The 17,307-nt window shown below is 36.2% G+C and overlaps 1 protein-coding gene across 1 annotated transcript; it reads left to right on the forward strand.

Annotated features, from left to right (window-relative positions):
- Positions 1-15,309: 15,309 nt before the first annotated feature.
- Positions 15,310-16,745, forward strand: LOC133868982 (protein ALP1-like). Its single transcript, XM_062305969.1, has 3 exons — positions 15,310-15,819; positions 15,926-16,154; positions 16,243-16,745. The coding sequence occupies exons 1-3, from the start codon at positions 15,310-15,312 to the stop codon at positions 16,743-16,745; spliced, it is 1,242 nt and encodes a 413-aa protein (XP_062161953.1).
- The last annotated feature ends 562 nt before the right edge of the window (positions 16,746-17,307 follow it).

The following is a 17,307-nucleotide window of genomic DNA, read 5'->3' on the forward strand; positions in this document are numbered from 1 at the left end:
ATTTTTATATTATTTTTTATTAATATTTTTTATTTTGTGAATAAAATTTAATTTTTTTAAATTAATATGATTAAATTAAAATATAAAAAATATTTGTAATTTTTCGTACGCGCCAAACACCGAAAAATGATTTCGACGGAAAATATTTTTTTGAAAAATGACTTCCCCGAAATTATTTTACGACGGAAACCATTTTACGCCGAAACAAACGGGGCATTAGTTTAAAATCGCATTTTTTGTCTACAAAATTGCAATCTCAAATGCACAATTAATTACATAAGTAAATTTTGTGAGGTATGCTCAAAGAGATATATACAGAACATGATGAAACATTTTATATTTTGCTACAGTAGTTCATTAACAAAAGAATAAATTTATTCTTCACACTGGCTAATGCGGCATGGGTCTAATGATCACTTAGAAAAACAAAACTTTCAATCGCCATTCAGCTTATGCAACATCACTGATATGAAATAGGTATAGCATTACTCTTCACAGAAGGTATGGAAATTGACCTTATGGCTCGATTTTCAACTGTTTTTGTGAAACTAATAGATGTTAATTATTAGATATTATCCTCGAACAAACCAATTGGTGCAAAAGATTTGAAACACACCAACATCAAAAGATTATTAGTTAACCAATGTTGGTTGACAATTAATTAAAATAATTACTTAGATTTTAAAATGAGGTAACTTTTAAAATCACATTTGATCAAAATCATCATTTGATCAACCACACGCTCAATTGTGATTTTAAAAGGCACTTCATTTGTTTATGGACACTTAATGTACTGATAGAATTACCCGTTTTTCACATCCTTTTTTACCCGATACCTATCCATATCCATCAACAAACTCAATCTTTCCAAATAATACTATAATATGAATTCCACAATCGCTTAGTCTCTAACCCTATCTCCATGGTCATAGATGTTAACTTTATGTTCCAAAACCTCGACGTCCGATCAATCCCGGCCACAATAACAACAACCACCATGACTCGTGAGGGGAGTACTGAAGGATTATTAGGTCAACGGACGCCAATCTAACGGTTAATGCAATGTCCCAACCAATTTCTATAGAGGTTGATGGGTGGAATACTCTCATATTCTACGTAGTATTACTACTTTTATTCAATAGAATAGTGGAAACTAGCTTATCATCTTTTCTTTTTTCTTTTTTTTTTTTGTTTTTGAGATCACAAACTCATTTTTACAAAATGAAAATTTAGCACTAGAACATCAAAACTGAAAATGGACTTCATATATTAATAAGTGGAGTCTTTACACATCTTGTAGACAATACGTTTTCTATTGTAATTATAATAGTGACACACAGGGCAACTACAACCAGGACTGTATTTCTCAGAACCTGCCTACACCAAAAACTAAGGTCTCTTGTAGACCTCTAACGGTAGTAGTCTAGGTGTTGATATGGCTCCTCCTCTTCCTCGATCACAATTATATTGGTGAAATAATGAAATTCAATAATTTTGTAGGTGGAAATAATGAATCCACGACCTAGTAAATAAACACAAATCTAACTAATTATTTTGTGACATAAGCCCTTATTTAAAACTTCTCCATTTTTTGTTTACTTAAAATTAATTACTTATATTTAAAACAAATGCAAGGTTTTTATAAATATTGGTTAAGTGAAAAATCATTTTAACTCATGGAGAGATTTTTCTTTCATAATAGATATAAATCAAAACAGTTGTTATCAGATAATAATGGAAAACATCGTAATCATGCATATCAGCATATATACACGGAAATTATAATTACTATTATTCCATTTTATTATTTGATTATCGTACTCACCATACTAGCAGAGTGTTATAGAAAAACCATAAAGCCCTCCACTCTCTATCTTAATGTATGCTAATAATGAATATGATCACAATTAATACATAATCTAAAGAATGGCATAATAGCGAAATAAAGTAAATATCCATTCCATTTCATATCAAACTCCAATAAGATAAATTAAAATTCTTTTAATTAAGGCTTTGTTTGTTTTAATGTAAAACATTTTTTTTTTTTTTTAAAAAAAAAAAATCTTATTTATGGGTGTCTGGGATGGATGAAAAATTTCAATTTAACATAAATTATATTTTGGTCAACACCCTTCTTAGATACGAGCACCACCCCCATTGGCATAATTTGTGTTTTCTCATTTGAGAAATTGGGTAATTCACAATAGCCTTAGGTGGATAAGTGATATGTAATGGGTCCTTCCAGGATTGTACACGTGGCTACATGGTGTTGTGATAGGTGGTGCGGAGGTGTCATTAGAAGCATCAGTTGGATGGCAAGTGGAGTTGCGTATGTTGAAGATGGGAGGCTTTCACGCGTACAAGTTGAAGTCTGTTGGTATTAGTTGTTAACTGTAGCTGTTATGTTAGTTGTTACTTGAATGTACAAAAGATAGGGAAAATGGTCGAGTAATTCATTCTGATTATATTCTGTTCTATAAGAACTCGGAGATTCTTGGCACCTCGAATGCCAAGCAGGAGAGTAGCCTTCTCGAACAGGCCATTTCTTCAATAAAAATCCATTCTTTCCTTCTCAATCTTCTCTCTTCCTTTCCATTTTCTTTCCTAAATTCATAACAAAACATTGGTTCTGTTACAAATGGTATCAAAGCCCACGATCGCTTTCTTTTCTTTCTTTTTCCTTTCAATTCATGAAAACAAATTCCATGGCCGAAGGCGAACCAAGTATCATTGAGCTTCAGCGGTGCTTAGCTGCAGTCCATACGGACGTTTCTTTCCTTAAAGATTCGTTGAATGTCACGACCACATCCATGGAAGAGTCAATGCAAAGGTTTCAAGCTCAAATGATGAAGCAAATGCAAGAGATGATGAAGCTTGCAGACAAACAGAAACGTGTATCCGACGATGGTGCAGGGCCATCCTTTGTGAACCGTGACGATTCCTTTGTTCAAGAAGATTATAATTCCAGTGATTCTTTCAGACCCAGATCACTGAAATTGGATTTTCCATGCTTTGACGGCAAGGATCCAAATGGGTGGTGTTATAAGGCGACCCAGTTCTTCGAATATTATGCAATGGCCAATCAACAAAAGTTCAATCTTGCAGCCTTTCACATGGAAGGTAAGGCTTTAATTTGGTTTCAAGAGCTTCGTAGTACAAATAAACTCAATAGTTGGATTGAGTTTTTGAAAGCTATTAGGATTCATTTTGGAAAAGGGTCCTATGATGACCTGATGGAAACTCTTTCCAAGCTTCATCAAGTTGGAGAGTTAGAAGAATACAAAAGTCAGTTTGAAGTGTTGGCTAATAGGGTGCACGATTTGCCTGAGCACCATAAATTGAGTTGTTTTTTGGGGGGTTTTAAGGCAAAAATTAGGTTCCTTGTTAGGATGTTTAATCTGAAGACTTTGATAGAAGCTTATTCTTTAGCCAAAATTCAAGAGGAGAATATATTGAATAATAGTAAGGGTAGTAGTAGACCTTGGCTACCCAATATGAGTAAAAACAGTGTGGTGGGAGGTAATGCGGAAGTTGCAGTAAGCAGTAACAAGGGTGTAGGCACCAAAACTCAATTCTGGCGCAGTTATCCACCATCTCAGCCTATTTCCAATTTTCAGAAATGGAATGTGGGCACTGAAGAAAGAGCAATAGTTCCTGTTCAGAAATTGACTCAAGCCCAAATGGATGACCGAAGAAGGAGGGGTTTATGTTACTTATGTGACTCCAAATGGACCAGGGGGCATGTGTGTGCAGCCCCTAAGTTTTTCTTGATAGCAAAAATAGAAAAATTTGAGGATGTGGTAAGAGAGTTGGAGGATGGGGAGATGGAGGAAACACTAAAGATTTCTCTTAATGCCATTACAGGCACCCCTAATCCGAGAACAATGAGGCTGGTAGGGGTTTTGAAGAATCAGCAAGTGGTCATTCTCATAGATTCAAGTAGCACACACAATGTTGTGGATGCTCACTTAGCTAAGCTCTTAGGCCTACAAGTGTAGTTTAATTAGTCTATTCGAGTTAAAATAGCTAATGGGCAAGACATTTTGAGTCCTGGTAGAAGTAAGGAATTTTCATTGAAGATTCAAAAAGTTGTTTTCCAACTTGAATTTTATATCCTTCCTTTGGCTGGTTGTGATATTGTGCTTGGTATACAGTGGTTGAGGATTTTAGGTCCCATCCTTTGGGATTTTTAGCAGCTCACTATGAAGTTCCAGTATGGTCAGGTGGATTGTGTGTTGCAAGGGTTGTTGCAAAGGCCACAATTAAGTTTAGAAGATGCTACTGATTTTAAAATTTTCACCACTAGAGATAAAGGGGTAGTACTCCAGCTTTTGGAGAATGCAGATACTGAGCTAGTAATAGTACAACAGGGTACTCAAAGTGGGGAGCCTCAATCACCAATGGATAGCTTACTTGTGAAATATCAGGATGTGTTTGTAGAACTTAAAGGTCTTCCTCCCAACCGAACCCATGATCATGCAATTCCATTGGTAGAGGGTGCTAGGCCAGTTTCGGTAAGACCATATAGGTATCCTTTTTTTCAAAAGGGTGAAATTGAAAAAATAGTTAAGGAGTTATGGATTTTGGAGTTATTCGGCATAGTACTAGTCATTCTCTTTACCTGTCCTCTTCGTCCAAAAAGTTGATGGCACATGAAGGATGTGCATGGACTATAGGTCTTTAAATAAAGTGATAGTGAAGGATAAATTTCCAATCCCTGTGGTGGACGAGCTGCTTGATGAGTTATGTGGTGCACAAATCTTTTCCAAGCTTGATTTACGGTTTGGATATCACCAGATTCGAGTGGTTGAGCAAGATATTCCAAAAACTGCATTTCGTACGCATGAGGGTCACTATGGATTTTTAATGATGCCTTTTGGTTTAACGAATGCACCATCCACTTTTCAGAGTTTGATGAATCATGTCTTCAGGCCTTTCCTTCGAAAAGTCATCTTGGTCTTCCTCGATGATATATTGGTATTTAGTCCTACTCTAGAGCTGCACCAAGAACATCTCAGGATTACTCTTGATATCTTGAGAACTAACCAGTTTTTTGCTAAGAGATCCAAGTGTAAATTTGGTTGTACAGAGGTGGAATACTTGGGGCACATCATCTCTGCAAATGGGGTTTCTACTGATCTTGGAAAGATCCAAGCAATGGTGGATTGGCCCATTCCAACTACCATCAAGGCTTTAAGAGGGTATTTGGGCTTAACTGGTTACTACAGGAAGTTCATACAAGCTTATGGGTCTATTGCAGCTCCTTTGACTTCTATGTTGAAGAAAAATTCATTTATATGGATTGAAGAGGCTATGGAAGCATTTTTTTAGGTTAAAATCTGTTGTTACTGAAGCCCCTGATCTAGCTTTGCCTAATTTTGAGAAACATTTTCTCATTGAATGCGATGCTAGTGGGTTAGGTGTGGGAGCTGTCTTAATGCAACAAAATAGCCCTATTGCCTTTTTGAGTAAAGCTTTGAAGGGAAAAGCTTTGGATTTGTCCACATATGAGAAAGAGCTGTTTGCTCTTGTCACTGCAGTACAAAAGTGGCGTCCATATTTGGTTGGCAGGCCCTTTGTGGTGAAAACAGATCAGCAGAGTTTGAAGTTTATTTTAGAACAAAAGGTCGGTACTCCTTTTCAACAAAAGTGGATAACAAAGCTTCTGGGGTTTGATTTTAGTGTGGAGTATAAGAAAGGGGTAGATAATAAGGTAGCAGATACCTTGTCTAGAAGAGAATGGTGGAGCATAGAAGCTACCCTTTCTGCCATTTTTGTTCCAGTTGTTGATTGGATGGACAATTTGAAGCTGCAGTATCAATAGGATTCAGAGTTGCTGAAATTGTTCAACCAGTGGCAGTTAACATTCTAGACTCTCAGAAGTTTTCTATGAGGCAGGGTCTTTTGTTGTTCAAAAATAGAATTCATCTTGGTAGGGCTGTTGACTTGCATCTACAAGTTCTGAATTTTGTGCACTATGATTCGGTTGTAGGCCATTCAGGCTATGAGAGAACTATGCAAAGAGCCATAAGGGATTTCTACTGGAAGGGAATAAAGAAAAGTATCAAAAAATTCATTAGAGAATGCCCTATTTGTCAGAGAAATAAGCAGAAGAATACATTACCTGCTGGCTTATTACAACCATTTCCAATTCCAAACCAAATTTGGTCTGATATTTCTCTTGATTTTGTGGAAAGGTTGCCTATCTCCCACGGCCATTCAGTCATATTGGTAGTAGTAGATCGACTCTCCAAGTATGCTCACTTTATTTCATTGGCTCATCCTTACAAGACAGCCAAGCCCAATTGTTTATCTCTCATATATTTTAAGTTGCATGGAATGCCAACCTCTATAGTTTTTGATTGAGATCCGGCTTTCACCAATCAATTCTGGGGAGAATTGTTTAAGCAGCAGGGCACTTCTTTGAAAATGAGCTCCAGTTACCATCCTCAAACGGATGGCCAGTCTGAGGTGGTAAATAAATGTTTGGAAAATTATCTTTGGTGCTTTACTTAGGACAGGCCAAAACAGTGGTTGTTATGACTTCCATGGGCAGAGTTTTGGTATAATATCACTTGGCATGGTTCCATTCGAATGACTCCTTATGAGGCAATCTATGGTCAGCCTCCTCCAAGACTATTGTCCAATGTTCCAGGGACTACTAATGTAGCTGCTGTTGATGAATTATTGAAGAGCTAGGAGCAGATTCTAGCCTTATTGAAGTAGAATTTGATTTAAGCACAACAAAGGATGAAAAAGTTTGCGGATATGAGAAGAAGTGAGAGGACATTGGAAGGAAATCAACAAGTTTATTTGAGGCTGCAACTGTAATAACCCCGACTCCCTTTCGAGGGTAAAATAGTCTCTTATTACCTATGAGAATGGATAACTAGACGGGAATAATAAACGCCTGATTTTTACGTATGAAAATTTATTTTATTCCTTGTTGTTAAATAACCGTTGCTATATTTTATTAAAACACCTGCTGTTAAATTTAATAAATTTATATCAATTTAAGTTCCACTTTTATATTTTATATTTATATTAAAATATGAGGACCAGATTTTATATTAAAAATATTAGATATCTAATTTATTATTATTAAAATACCTGTTTTAGTATATAAAACCCTAGCAGCCAAAGATTGAAACCCTACTCCTATAAATAAATCTTTTAGCCGTCACTCTCTCCTCTCATCACAAAAAAAGAAAAAAATAGTTTTCAAGCCTTCTATCCCTCGCGTTGTACGTACAAGAATTTTCAGTTTCCTTCACTTCTATTTGCAGGTACTTTTTCATTTTTCTTTGTTTTTCTTGTCTTCTCTTTTATTGATTAGTCGTAGCCTTTGTATGAATTTGGTTCTCTTCTTTTCTTTTCTTTTATACCGACGTCACAAACATACCCTGCTTATTGTGTTTTCTTTTCTTTTTCTTTCACTGCTGAATTTCCGTGGCACACGTGACTGATCCGCACTGTTCCTTTTCTTTCCGCAATACTTCTTTTCTTGTCCTTGAGCCATTCTTTACAGCAAGTTTGGCTGATTATATATATATATAGCCGTAAAGATAGGAGGAATAGTCTACATTGGTTTTTTTTCTCCTTGGTTCTATCAGACAGCATGGTCTTCCCACTCTTCACTTTTATTTATTTTATTTTTTTCAACAGCATACAGGTCTCCTACTTGTTTAATTTTCTTTCCTTGTCCAAGATTTTATGCTCCTTTCCTGTTCTTCTCTTTTGGACATATATATTTGATAATTTCTATTAATTAATTAATTTATTTTGTTCTCTTTAATCTTTTCCACAAAGAAGCAAAACTGTTTTAGTTTAATTGTTTCAAACCTTCTTGTAAATTTCTTAAAAAGAAATCATGGATCATTTTTATAAACCATTTTTTTATTAAGGGTATAGTTCGTAATATCAGAATTTATTAAACTTTATTATTATAAAAGAAAATATTTATGGTGACAAATACCTTTATTAAGTCGTATTTCTAATACCAATAAAATAAAACGTGTTGTTACCTATTTAATGATTTAAATATTATTCGAGTAATTAATGTCTTTAAACATATCTAGGGAATCCATTCTCAATAGGCTAGCAAGACGAACCGTAGTAGTGTCTGGATATTTTCTAGCGACGAGTATGTAGTATTAATTTGTTGGAACTTATATTCAGGTGATTAGCTAGCTGTCAAGTAATTTGCTTTAGTTGCATCCGGAGAGGTAAGGGATCCTCTACCCCTTTTCAAATTGTTTTATGTCATATTACTTTATCCTTTTTTTAAACATATTTGCAATTAATTGTTCTTGTTCTATATTTCAAATTATATTGATGCATGAATGACTGTTTTAAAAATAGTTTTGAGATGAAAATTGTCGGTATAAATGTTAATCTTGAAATCACTGTTTTAAAAGAAGCTTTGTTTATAAAGGATTTTCTAGTTATTCGTAAATTGTGTAGTTGGTTCCCGAGACGGGAAGTTACAGCTTTTTTGAAATTAATGAGAAAATGAGAGTAAAAACCCTCCCACACGTTGCCTCAAGAGTTATCAAAGGAATAAGAATAATTTGTGAGAATGAGATTTTTATAAATAAGGCACGTGTGTAGAGGAGACTATTATTTTGGCCCCAGATATATTCACAGAGATTTGCAAAGTTTAAGTTCGGTACGGTTGCTTGGATGGAAGCGCAACCGCTCAAGGACTTATAGAAAGCGGATCCATTCCTATGTCATGCTAAGTGCACTTCAATTAATTAGCTGACGGGGCAGGGCCTGTGGCCACAGTTTACCTGCCTGAGGTCGCAGTAGACCGCGCAACCCTAGTACACAGGGCGTAATAGTGTACATGGGCCCTACATATGAGAAATTTATTTATCAATCAGTAATTTTATGTGTTAAGTAAAATGCCGAATTTTTTTATTTGTATTCTAGAAATTTAGATTTCAAGTATATTTTAATAATTGTTTTAAAGAAAATGAAGTTAACTCAACCGTTTTATGGTTGAGGGTTACTTTACTGAGCATTTCTCGCTCACCCCTTATTTTGTTTTGTTTTCAGGATATGATCAGAGAGACCTAGGCGGTCGGGATGGGATCTAGGCTAGCAGTAGGATATTATTTTTCTGTTACCTTAATAAGTGCACTTGCACAATAAATCAAATTCCTTTGCATTTCAATTATTGTATTAAACATTATTACTCTTTTTAAAATAATAGTTTCCGCATTTATTGAAGTTCTGAGTTTTAAAATTAATTTCTAGTAATTTACTTAATTCAACATATTAACTAGGTTACCTAGTAGACCTTATGAATCTTTGCGGTTTGGTGTTTGAAAATGGACGAACTTAACCCTTAGCGGTTTGAGGGCGTTACAGCAACCATATAGGCAAACTTCACTGGTAACTAGAAGAGCTTTAAAATTGGCTCGAAGATTTTATGGTCCATATACCGTCTTGAAGAAAGTTGGGGATGTGGCTTATGAATTGGATCTGCCTGCTCATTCCCGGATCCATCCCATCTTTCATGTATCTCAACTTAAACCAAAGTTGGGCGACCATGTTCCTGTTTTACCTCTATTGCCACCTGTGGATGTTGAAGGGGTTATCCAACCTAAACCAATGGCTATTTTGGATCGTAGATCAATGCCTCATCATAATCGGGCACTTGTGGAAGTATTGGTGCAGTGGACAGGACAAACTCAAGAGGATGCTACTTGGAAAAGTTATCATAAACTCGCTCAACCCTACCCGCACCTTGTGGGCAAGGTGCTTTAAAGGAGTGAGTATTGTAATGGGTCCTTCCAGGATTGTGCACGTGGCTACATGGTGTTGTGACAGGTGGTTCAGAGGTGTCATTAGAAGCATCAGGTGGATGGCAAGTGGAGTTGCACGTGTTGAAGATGGGAGGCTTTAACGCGTACAAGTTGAAGTCTATTAGTATTAGTTATTAATTGTAGTTGTTATGTTAGTTGTTACTAGAATGTACAAAAGAGAGGGAAAAGGGGTTGAGTAATTCATTTTGATTGTATTCTGATATGTAAGAACTCGTAGGTTTTTGGCACCTCGAATTTTAAGCAGGAGAATAGCCTTCTCGAACATGCCATTTATTCAATAAAAATCAATTATTTCCTTCTCAATCTTCTCTCCTCCTTTCCATTTTCTTTCCTAAATTCTTAACAGAACATTGTTACATGATATTTACGTATAAATGATTTTTATGCTAAAAGCTAAATATCCGAAAATAATTTTAATATCATTTTTCGATCTCCATCAAATAACGAAAAACAAATGTCCCTAAACATTTTCAGTATTTTCCCTCAGAAAATATTTTATATAAAAAGAAATGATAATAAGTGGACTATTAGTCTATTATTAGGGATCACTCAGATGTTAATGATCTGTTTGGATAGAGAGAAGAAATGTTATTCTTCTCCGGGTTTTTTTCAAAACCCGAAACCAGGGTTCAACCCGCAAAAAACCCGAATAAAACCCGAATTCTACTACTTTTCAAACAATCAACTCTCGACTTCCCACACGATAATAAATGCCCCGAACCAGCTCTTCAATGCGTCAGACGTCTGCTCACACTTTTCCACCTGCTGCGTCAGCCGTCATCATGATTTGTGCCGGGTGAAAGATTTGTGCCAAGTGCATTTTGTGCTGTAGGTTGGTCTTTGGTGTAATTCATAATCACCTTCCTTGTAACTATGCCCCATTAATAGCCACTAGATGAATGCCTTGCAGATTAGATCTAATCTGTTCCGTCAGTTCCCTATGTACCCGTACTTGCGCCCACACCCAATCACTCTCACTTTGTCTCTTAGACCAAGGTTTGCACGAAAACCAAAAACAAAAAACAAAAAGTAGTCAGACGCGTGAAGGTGGCAGATTAGACTAGGTGTAAAATATTTACACCATATTTTTAAGTTTACGTGATTATTAGCCCTTGGATTCATATAACAATAGCAAAGATATCATCTGAAACGTCCAATTTTTATGCAATCTGTCTGAGCGCCACACCCTATAACTCCCCATTTCAAAGAAAACGTGTAGAAGCCAATTTTTACCCCCAATGCATCAGATGCCATTATGGCTTCGAGTAATTCACGATGGCCACACAACTTTTCCTAATTAACCTGTAGATCAATCTGATGAACCCGAAGCTGAGATTCACTCATCTTCCTAACATAGACACTCCTCATTTTACTTCCCCTCCTCCACTGTGCGAGGACATGGCTTATCAGGTAGCAGCGTGACAGGGTTCTTTCCAGGCATCCATCACCTCCTTACAGCCGTTGTCCTCACAAAGTGCAATATTTTGCATATCTTCCCCATCAGATCTTGAAAAAGATTTTGATCGGTATGTATTTTTTTTTAAGTTTTTTCCTTCAATAGCTTTTACTTCTTATTACTGACCTCAACCTACTGATTTTGGGGCAGTGTGTTCTGAGTATCCTGTGGCTGATTTGAGGCCTCGCACAGTGCCGTGCACTGTCTATAACTTCGAGCATTGGAAGGCAGAACCTATCCATGACATCGGAGAATGCTCTTCACTCGGAATCACCTTCTTCATCCAGTGGTTCCAACTCCTCGTGGTACCGAGTTCCTCCGGTGAAGCCAGTCCACGTGGTCGGTCCGAGAACACGATCTTGGAGGGTTAGTTTATAAATTTGATATTAGTATGTTGTTCCTTTTTTTTTTTCATTAGTTGTTTGTAATGTTGCCCAAGAACACTGCCAATGAGTTTTGATGGACTATTATTGGGTTTTTATTATCATGGTCTATTTATTCCTTTGCAATTATTTCCGTTTGAGCAGTGTTCCTATTTGTAATTTCCGTTTGAATGTTGTATTGAATGGTGTTCTTTCCACTAATTTTGCAATGTATGTATTTATCTTGCGCTCATTTATCTTGAATGGTGTTCTTCCAGTATGATTTTTTTTTCGTTTTTGTTTTTTTATATTTTTTTTTTGTCACCTAATAAAATTCTGTTGGTTCTGCAAAATAATGCAATTTATCAATTTTTAATGGAAGAAAAAATTGGGACGATAATAACAAATATTTCACAACAAGAAGGAAAACGGGAACGGGAAAAAAAAAATTGGCTCTTTTTTAAGTTTTGGAAATGCAACAACAATCTGCTTGTGTTGATTTGTTTGTCAATATTTTTACTTTTTAATTAAAAAAAAAAGTCCTAAAAAGCATTAACAAAAGAGTCCTAAAAACATCTCCACTCTCCAGCAAAATTACACTAGTAAAAAAGTGCAACTCTCCATTTTAACTATGCTTTTTTTATACATTATTCTATCTACTTGTTTTTTAAATATTATTTCTCAATTTTTTTTCTTATATTATATTTTTTTATATTTTCATTTGAAAGAAATAAATGATGAGAAACAATTTTTTATTTGGACATACTGTAGCACCCTATGTATTTTAGCACAGCTCTAACTAATCTACTAGAAATAAAAATAAATAAATAAAAGAAAAAAGGCACAATATTAATTAAATTTAAATAACATTAACATTTTACCTCGTACCAAACATTTGTCTTGGGGTTGATAGAACTGCCATTTACTGGGACAAATATTTCAATGTGAACCGCAAGCCTTGATCTCGTATATTTAATAAATTCCAGAATTTTATATAAATTATGTATTGTTGTTTAATGAAAAATAAATACACATTTTCTCTTGAATTTTGTTCAGGAAAAAATAGAGTTCCACCTTTTTTATGTTTTGTTATTATTGTTATTATTAACTAGAACCCATCTGTTATTCTAATTTAACATATACAATTGGTCGAAGTTTAGATCCCCTAATTGACATAATATTTGGGTGTAAGACATTTTAAAATTTACATGGTCGTTAGTACTGGTTAATTATAATTATAGAGTTGTACATATAATTTGTGCATCTTTTTTTCTTTTTCTTGTTTTATTATTTTTTTTTCTCCTGAATTGATTTTTTTTTTTCTTTAAAATGATTTGATGGTAGTGCCTTAAATATATGTACGAATAACAAAATTTGATCGAATATAACATGGGTTTCAGCCTAGGTGTTATTACTCATAGTTAAAAAATGTAACATAGTTAAACAAATTAATAATAAATAAATAAAATCTAAAGTAAACATGGGTTTCAGCCTAGGTGTTATTACTCATAGTTAAAAAATTTAACAGAGTTAAACAAAATAATAATAAATAACCAAAATCTAAAGTAAACAGGGGGGGCCAAATTGAAAGGAAAAAATTGGGGGGTCAAGACTAAAAAAAATAAAATAAAAAAGTTGAAGGTAAAATTAATTTCTCAATCTTAATTTTTTTTTTTTTTTTTGGGGAGGGACCACCTTGGACCTTGAATCTTCATATGGTAATTTGTTAAAATACCAAATAACATGAATCTCTAGAGTCGAACATTTTATTAAAAAACAATACTGGTTTTCTATAAAAATTAAATTTATTTTAAATTCAAGAACTCATGTGTCACAATGCTGGACTAATTGAATTTACATGGTGCACAGCCTTATTTAACGAGAAGTGGGAAGCACAATTTATTACGAGCGACTAGTTCTTCTCATATTCGAAAGGTATTACGCACAACCTTTTCCTGTTTTAATTAAAATACAAATTTCGGTTATATGTTAAAACATGTGCCTTTAATAGGATTTCTTTTATGAGGATTCCTTGTTTTAATACGTTCATGTTAGTTTATATATTTTTAAAATGTATAAAATTAAGGGTAACTTTGTCATTAGTGGGGACATTTTTTGGTACTCTAGGGAAAAAGATTGACACAATTGGAAGTTTGTTTCGGTTATTACTATACATCTATAATAGCCATACTTTTCCTTACCATATTAGAGAAAACGAGACTCAATGTCAAGCGATAAATCAAATAAGTGGCCACCAGAGGATGAGGACCTACTTGTCCAACTTTTACTCCAATGTGTGCACAACGGTTCCATTATCCGAGGGACCGCGAATAAGAAATTGTGGGTGTCCCTAGCCAATGCTATGGCTCCGAGTGCGAGTAAAGTCTGGACTCCTGGCCAGATATCATCGAAATATGGAAGGTTGCGAGACGACCACAGCGACTTTTCTGCTCTGTTAAATCATGAAACTAGCTTTGGCTGGGATCCAATACTAAACACAGTTTCAGGCACCCCGACGCAATGGGAGCGAGCGAAGATGGTACGCTCTATTCCGAACTAGCTTGGTATGATCACTCCTATATATTATTTGAGGGATAATAATTTCTCTGCGTTTCCGTAGGTGGATCCGAAAATTGGTCGGTTCAAAGCAAAAGGGTGCCGTAACTATGAGGAACTCGGGGTCATATTCAATCGGTCCACCGCAACTGGCATTCTCCACCGGTCCTCCGCACGGTCCCCGCCAAACACCGATGAGGAAGCAGATCTTATGCACCGTATGCAAACAGAAGGCATACACTTGTGGGATGCTGGGGTAGGTTGTACAGGTCAACCCGAAGGTCATCCGTCACCCACATTTATTGACCTTGACAGTCCGCATGATGAGGAGATTGGTGGACCTTCGATTGTTAGGGGTCGTCGTAGAGGCAAGGAGCCAATGGTGGAGGCTACAAGGGGTAGGGAAAATGCCCCGGCACGTAGTATTGGATTGGGCGTCAGCATGGGATCTTCAGGGAAAGGATCCTCAGGTAAAAAATCCTCCAGGGAATCAAAAGCGAGTGTAATTCGTTCGAAGTAGGCTCTGTATGATGAGATGAAGGAGCTGGCGATAGCAAGAAGAGAATCCATACAGCAGCAACTTCCGGCGGACTTGAGTTCGACGCAACATTTCAGCACTGGCAAATCCGCACCTCCAATAAACCAAGCAATCGCCGTGCTTAATGAGTTGCAGGATGAAATTACACTCGATACTTACGTGGCTGCATCAATTCAGCTACTAGATGAAAAACTTCAAAACTTGTTTCTCCTTTGGAACAAAGAACGCAGATTGCTTTGGCTATCAAAGGTCAAGCCCCTGGATTGACAATCTGTGTTAATTGGTGGCATGTGTTATTTTATGTTAGTTTAATGTATTTTAGCTATTAACTATGAGACAAGTTAAGTTATGTTCAATAGTTTAATGTATTTTCGCTATTAGCTATGAGACAAGTTATTTGATGTTAGTTTAATGTATTGTAGCTATTAGCTATGAGAGTAGTTAATTGGTGCAATGTGTTTTACTACGTGCATATGTGACAATAATTAATTGTTGAATGTGTGTTAGATTGTATTATTCACCAAATTATTTGAAACTGTATTGAACTAAGTCTTTGTTAGTAGGATGGACGGATCTAACCTGCCTTTCGTACCCGCATATGGAAATATAGATGATGAAATTGATGACGATATTTTCTTTTTACTGAGTGCGATTGACTCATCAGACGACGATGAAAACACCAAAATGCCGCAACGCAACTTGCCATTACGAGGGGGCATGTACATAACATACATGCTGAACGGTCACCCAGAGCCGTGTTTTCAAATGTTTCGTATGGAGCCACCAGATTTTATAGCTTTGTGTTTTGAGTTGAGGGAGCGCCGACTCATAAAGAGTACAAGGAACCTTGATGTTGAGGAAAGTGTTGCTATATTTCTTGTGCTTACTGGGCACTGCCAAGGGCAGCGGATCGCTGCCGATCGCTTCCAACACTCCACGGAGACAATAAACCGGCATTATAATAAGGTGTTGAAAGCACTGGGCCATCTGGCCAAGGTCTACATCAAAGTGAGACATAGGACTGGGGTGCACCCACATGTACAGGGTAATCCTAAATATTATCCTTGGTTCAAGGTGAGTGTTGTTCATTTATAACACATCGGCCCTATCAACGCTACTGTTCAAAACTTGTAAAACAATGTACATTTTCAAGTTAATTTTTTTTTGAAAATTATTACAGGATTGTATTGGTGCAGTCGACGGCACACACATAAAGGCCCAAATCCCGGTAGAGCACCAACGCCTCTATCGTGGCCGGAAAAATGAATGCACACATAACATTATGGCAATATGCGATTTTGATATGTTATTCACGTTCGTGTACGCTGGCTGGGAGGGATCCGCGAACGATGGCCGCATTTTCAAGGATGCTGTTACAACTGACCAAGGCTTTGAGTGGCCTACAAATGGTTAGTACGTTGCATACAATTGCGTAATTTTCTATATATCATAAAAATTCATGCTCTTCAATAAACTTTGGGTATTTTATTTATGAAGGGCACTATTATGTGGCTGATTTTGCATACCCATGCACACGAGGTTTCTTGCCTCCGTATAAAGGGGAGAGGTATCATCTCTCCCATTTTCGTAATAGGCCTCTGCCCCGTGGGTACAAGGAACTGTTTAATTTCAGACACTCCTCACTACGAATGATGATTGAGAAGTGCTTTGCTAGATTAAAGAGAAGATGGCGTATTTTGTACGATATGCCTAGGTACTTATTGACACGTCAACCTGGCATTATCATGGCATGCTGTACACTGCACAACTTCATCGGGACACGTAATCCAAATGATCAAATATTCAACGGCACTAATGCAGCAGAACCAGAAACGAGTGAGCAGCCTTATGCATATGGCAACAATGATGAGGTAGGCCCCTCGCATTCAGGACAGTATGACTTCTCATCTGCAGCTGGCATTGAAATGACCAATTTTAGAGAAGGCATTGCACAAGCAATGTGGGATAATGCACATGGAAACGAAGATGGAGATAATTAAAAAAAAAAAGGGCAATTATAATGTTGAAGTAATATTTTTTATAATGCCCGTGCATTTTGTTATGGTTGAGTTTGTTTTATGGTTGATAAGACTTTTCAATGTAAGACAAATATGTGAAATTGACTGATATGTATGTTGTTTGTGTGGGTCATTTGAATTACATATTTGATTATGTCAAATTTGTCCACCCGTACATGACAAGTTTGTTGTTTTATGTTGCATTACCAAGTAGATATGAATCTCATGGTGAATTGCACATGTGGTGCTGGACCCATGACACTCCTCATCTCAAGAACAGAAAGGAACTATATGAGACGCTTTTACAAGTGTCCCCTAGGCAAGGTATGAACTCATAAGCAATCACATGTCTCAAATTGAAGCTTAATTTTTATATCTTTTGATTCTTGACACATTTGTTGTATTTAACAATGACAGTCTCATTTTGTTTTAATGTGTTATTGTAGAATCATCCCGGAGGTTTTTATTGGGAAGATGAGTTGATGCAAAATTTGCTAGAAGCGGTACATGATGACGATGCTGTGGGTTTACGTGAAGATGGTAG

The sequence above is a fragment of the Alnus glutinosa genome, chromosome 5, assembly GCF_958979055.1.
Source record: "Alnus glutinosa chromosome 5, dhAlnGlut1.1, whole genome shotgun sequence".
In the NCBI taxonomy this organism is placed as follows: Eukaryota; Viridiplantae; Streptophyta; class Magnoliopsida; order Fagales; family Betulaceae; genus Alnus; species Alnus glutinosa.

Coding starts and splice junctions, on each gene's coding strand:
- LOC133868982 (XM_062305969.1), top strand. CDS start 15,310: ATGGACGGATCTAACCTGCCTTTCGTACCCGCATATGGAAATATAGAT. Junction 15,820..15,925: donor AATATTATCCTTGGTTCAAG/GTGAGTGTTGTT, acceptor AAATTATTACAG/GATTGTATTGGTGCAGTCGA. Junction 16,155..16,242: donor CTTTGAGTGGCCTACAAATG/GTTAGTACGTTG, acceptor TTATTTATGAAG/GGCACTATTATGTGGCTGAT.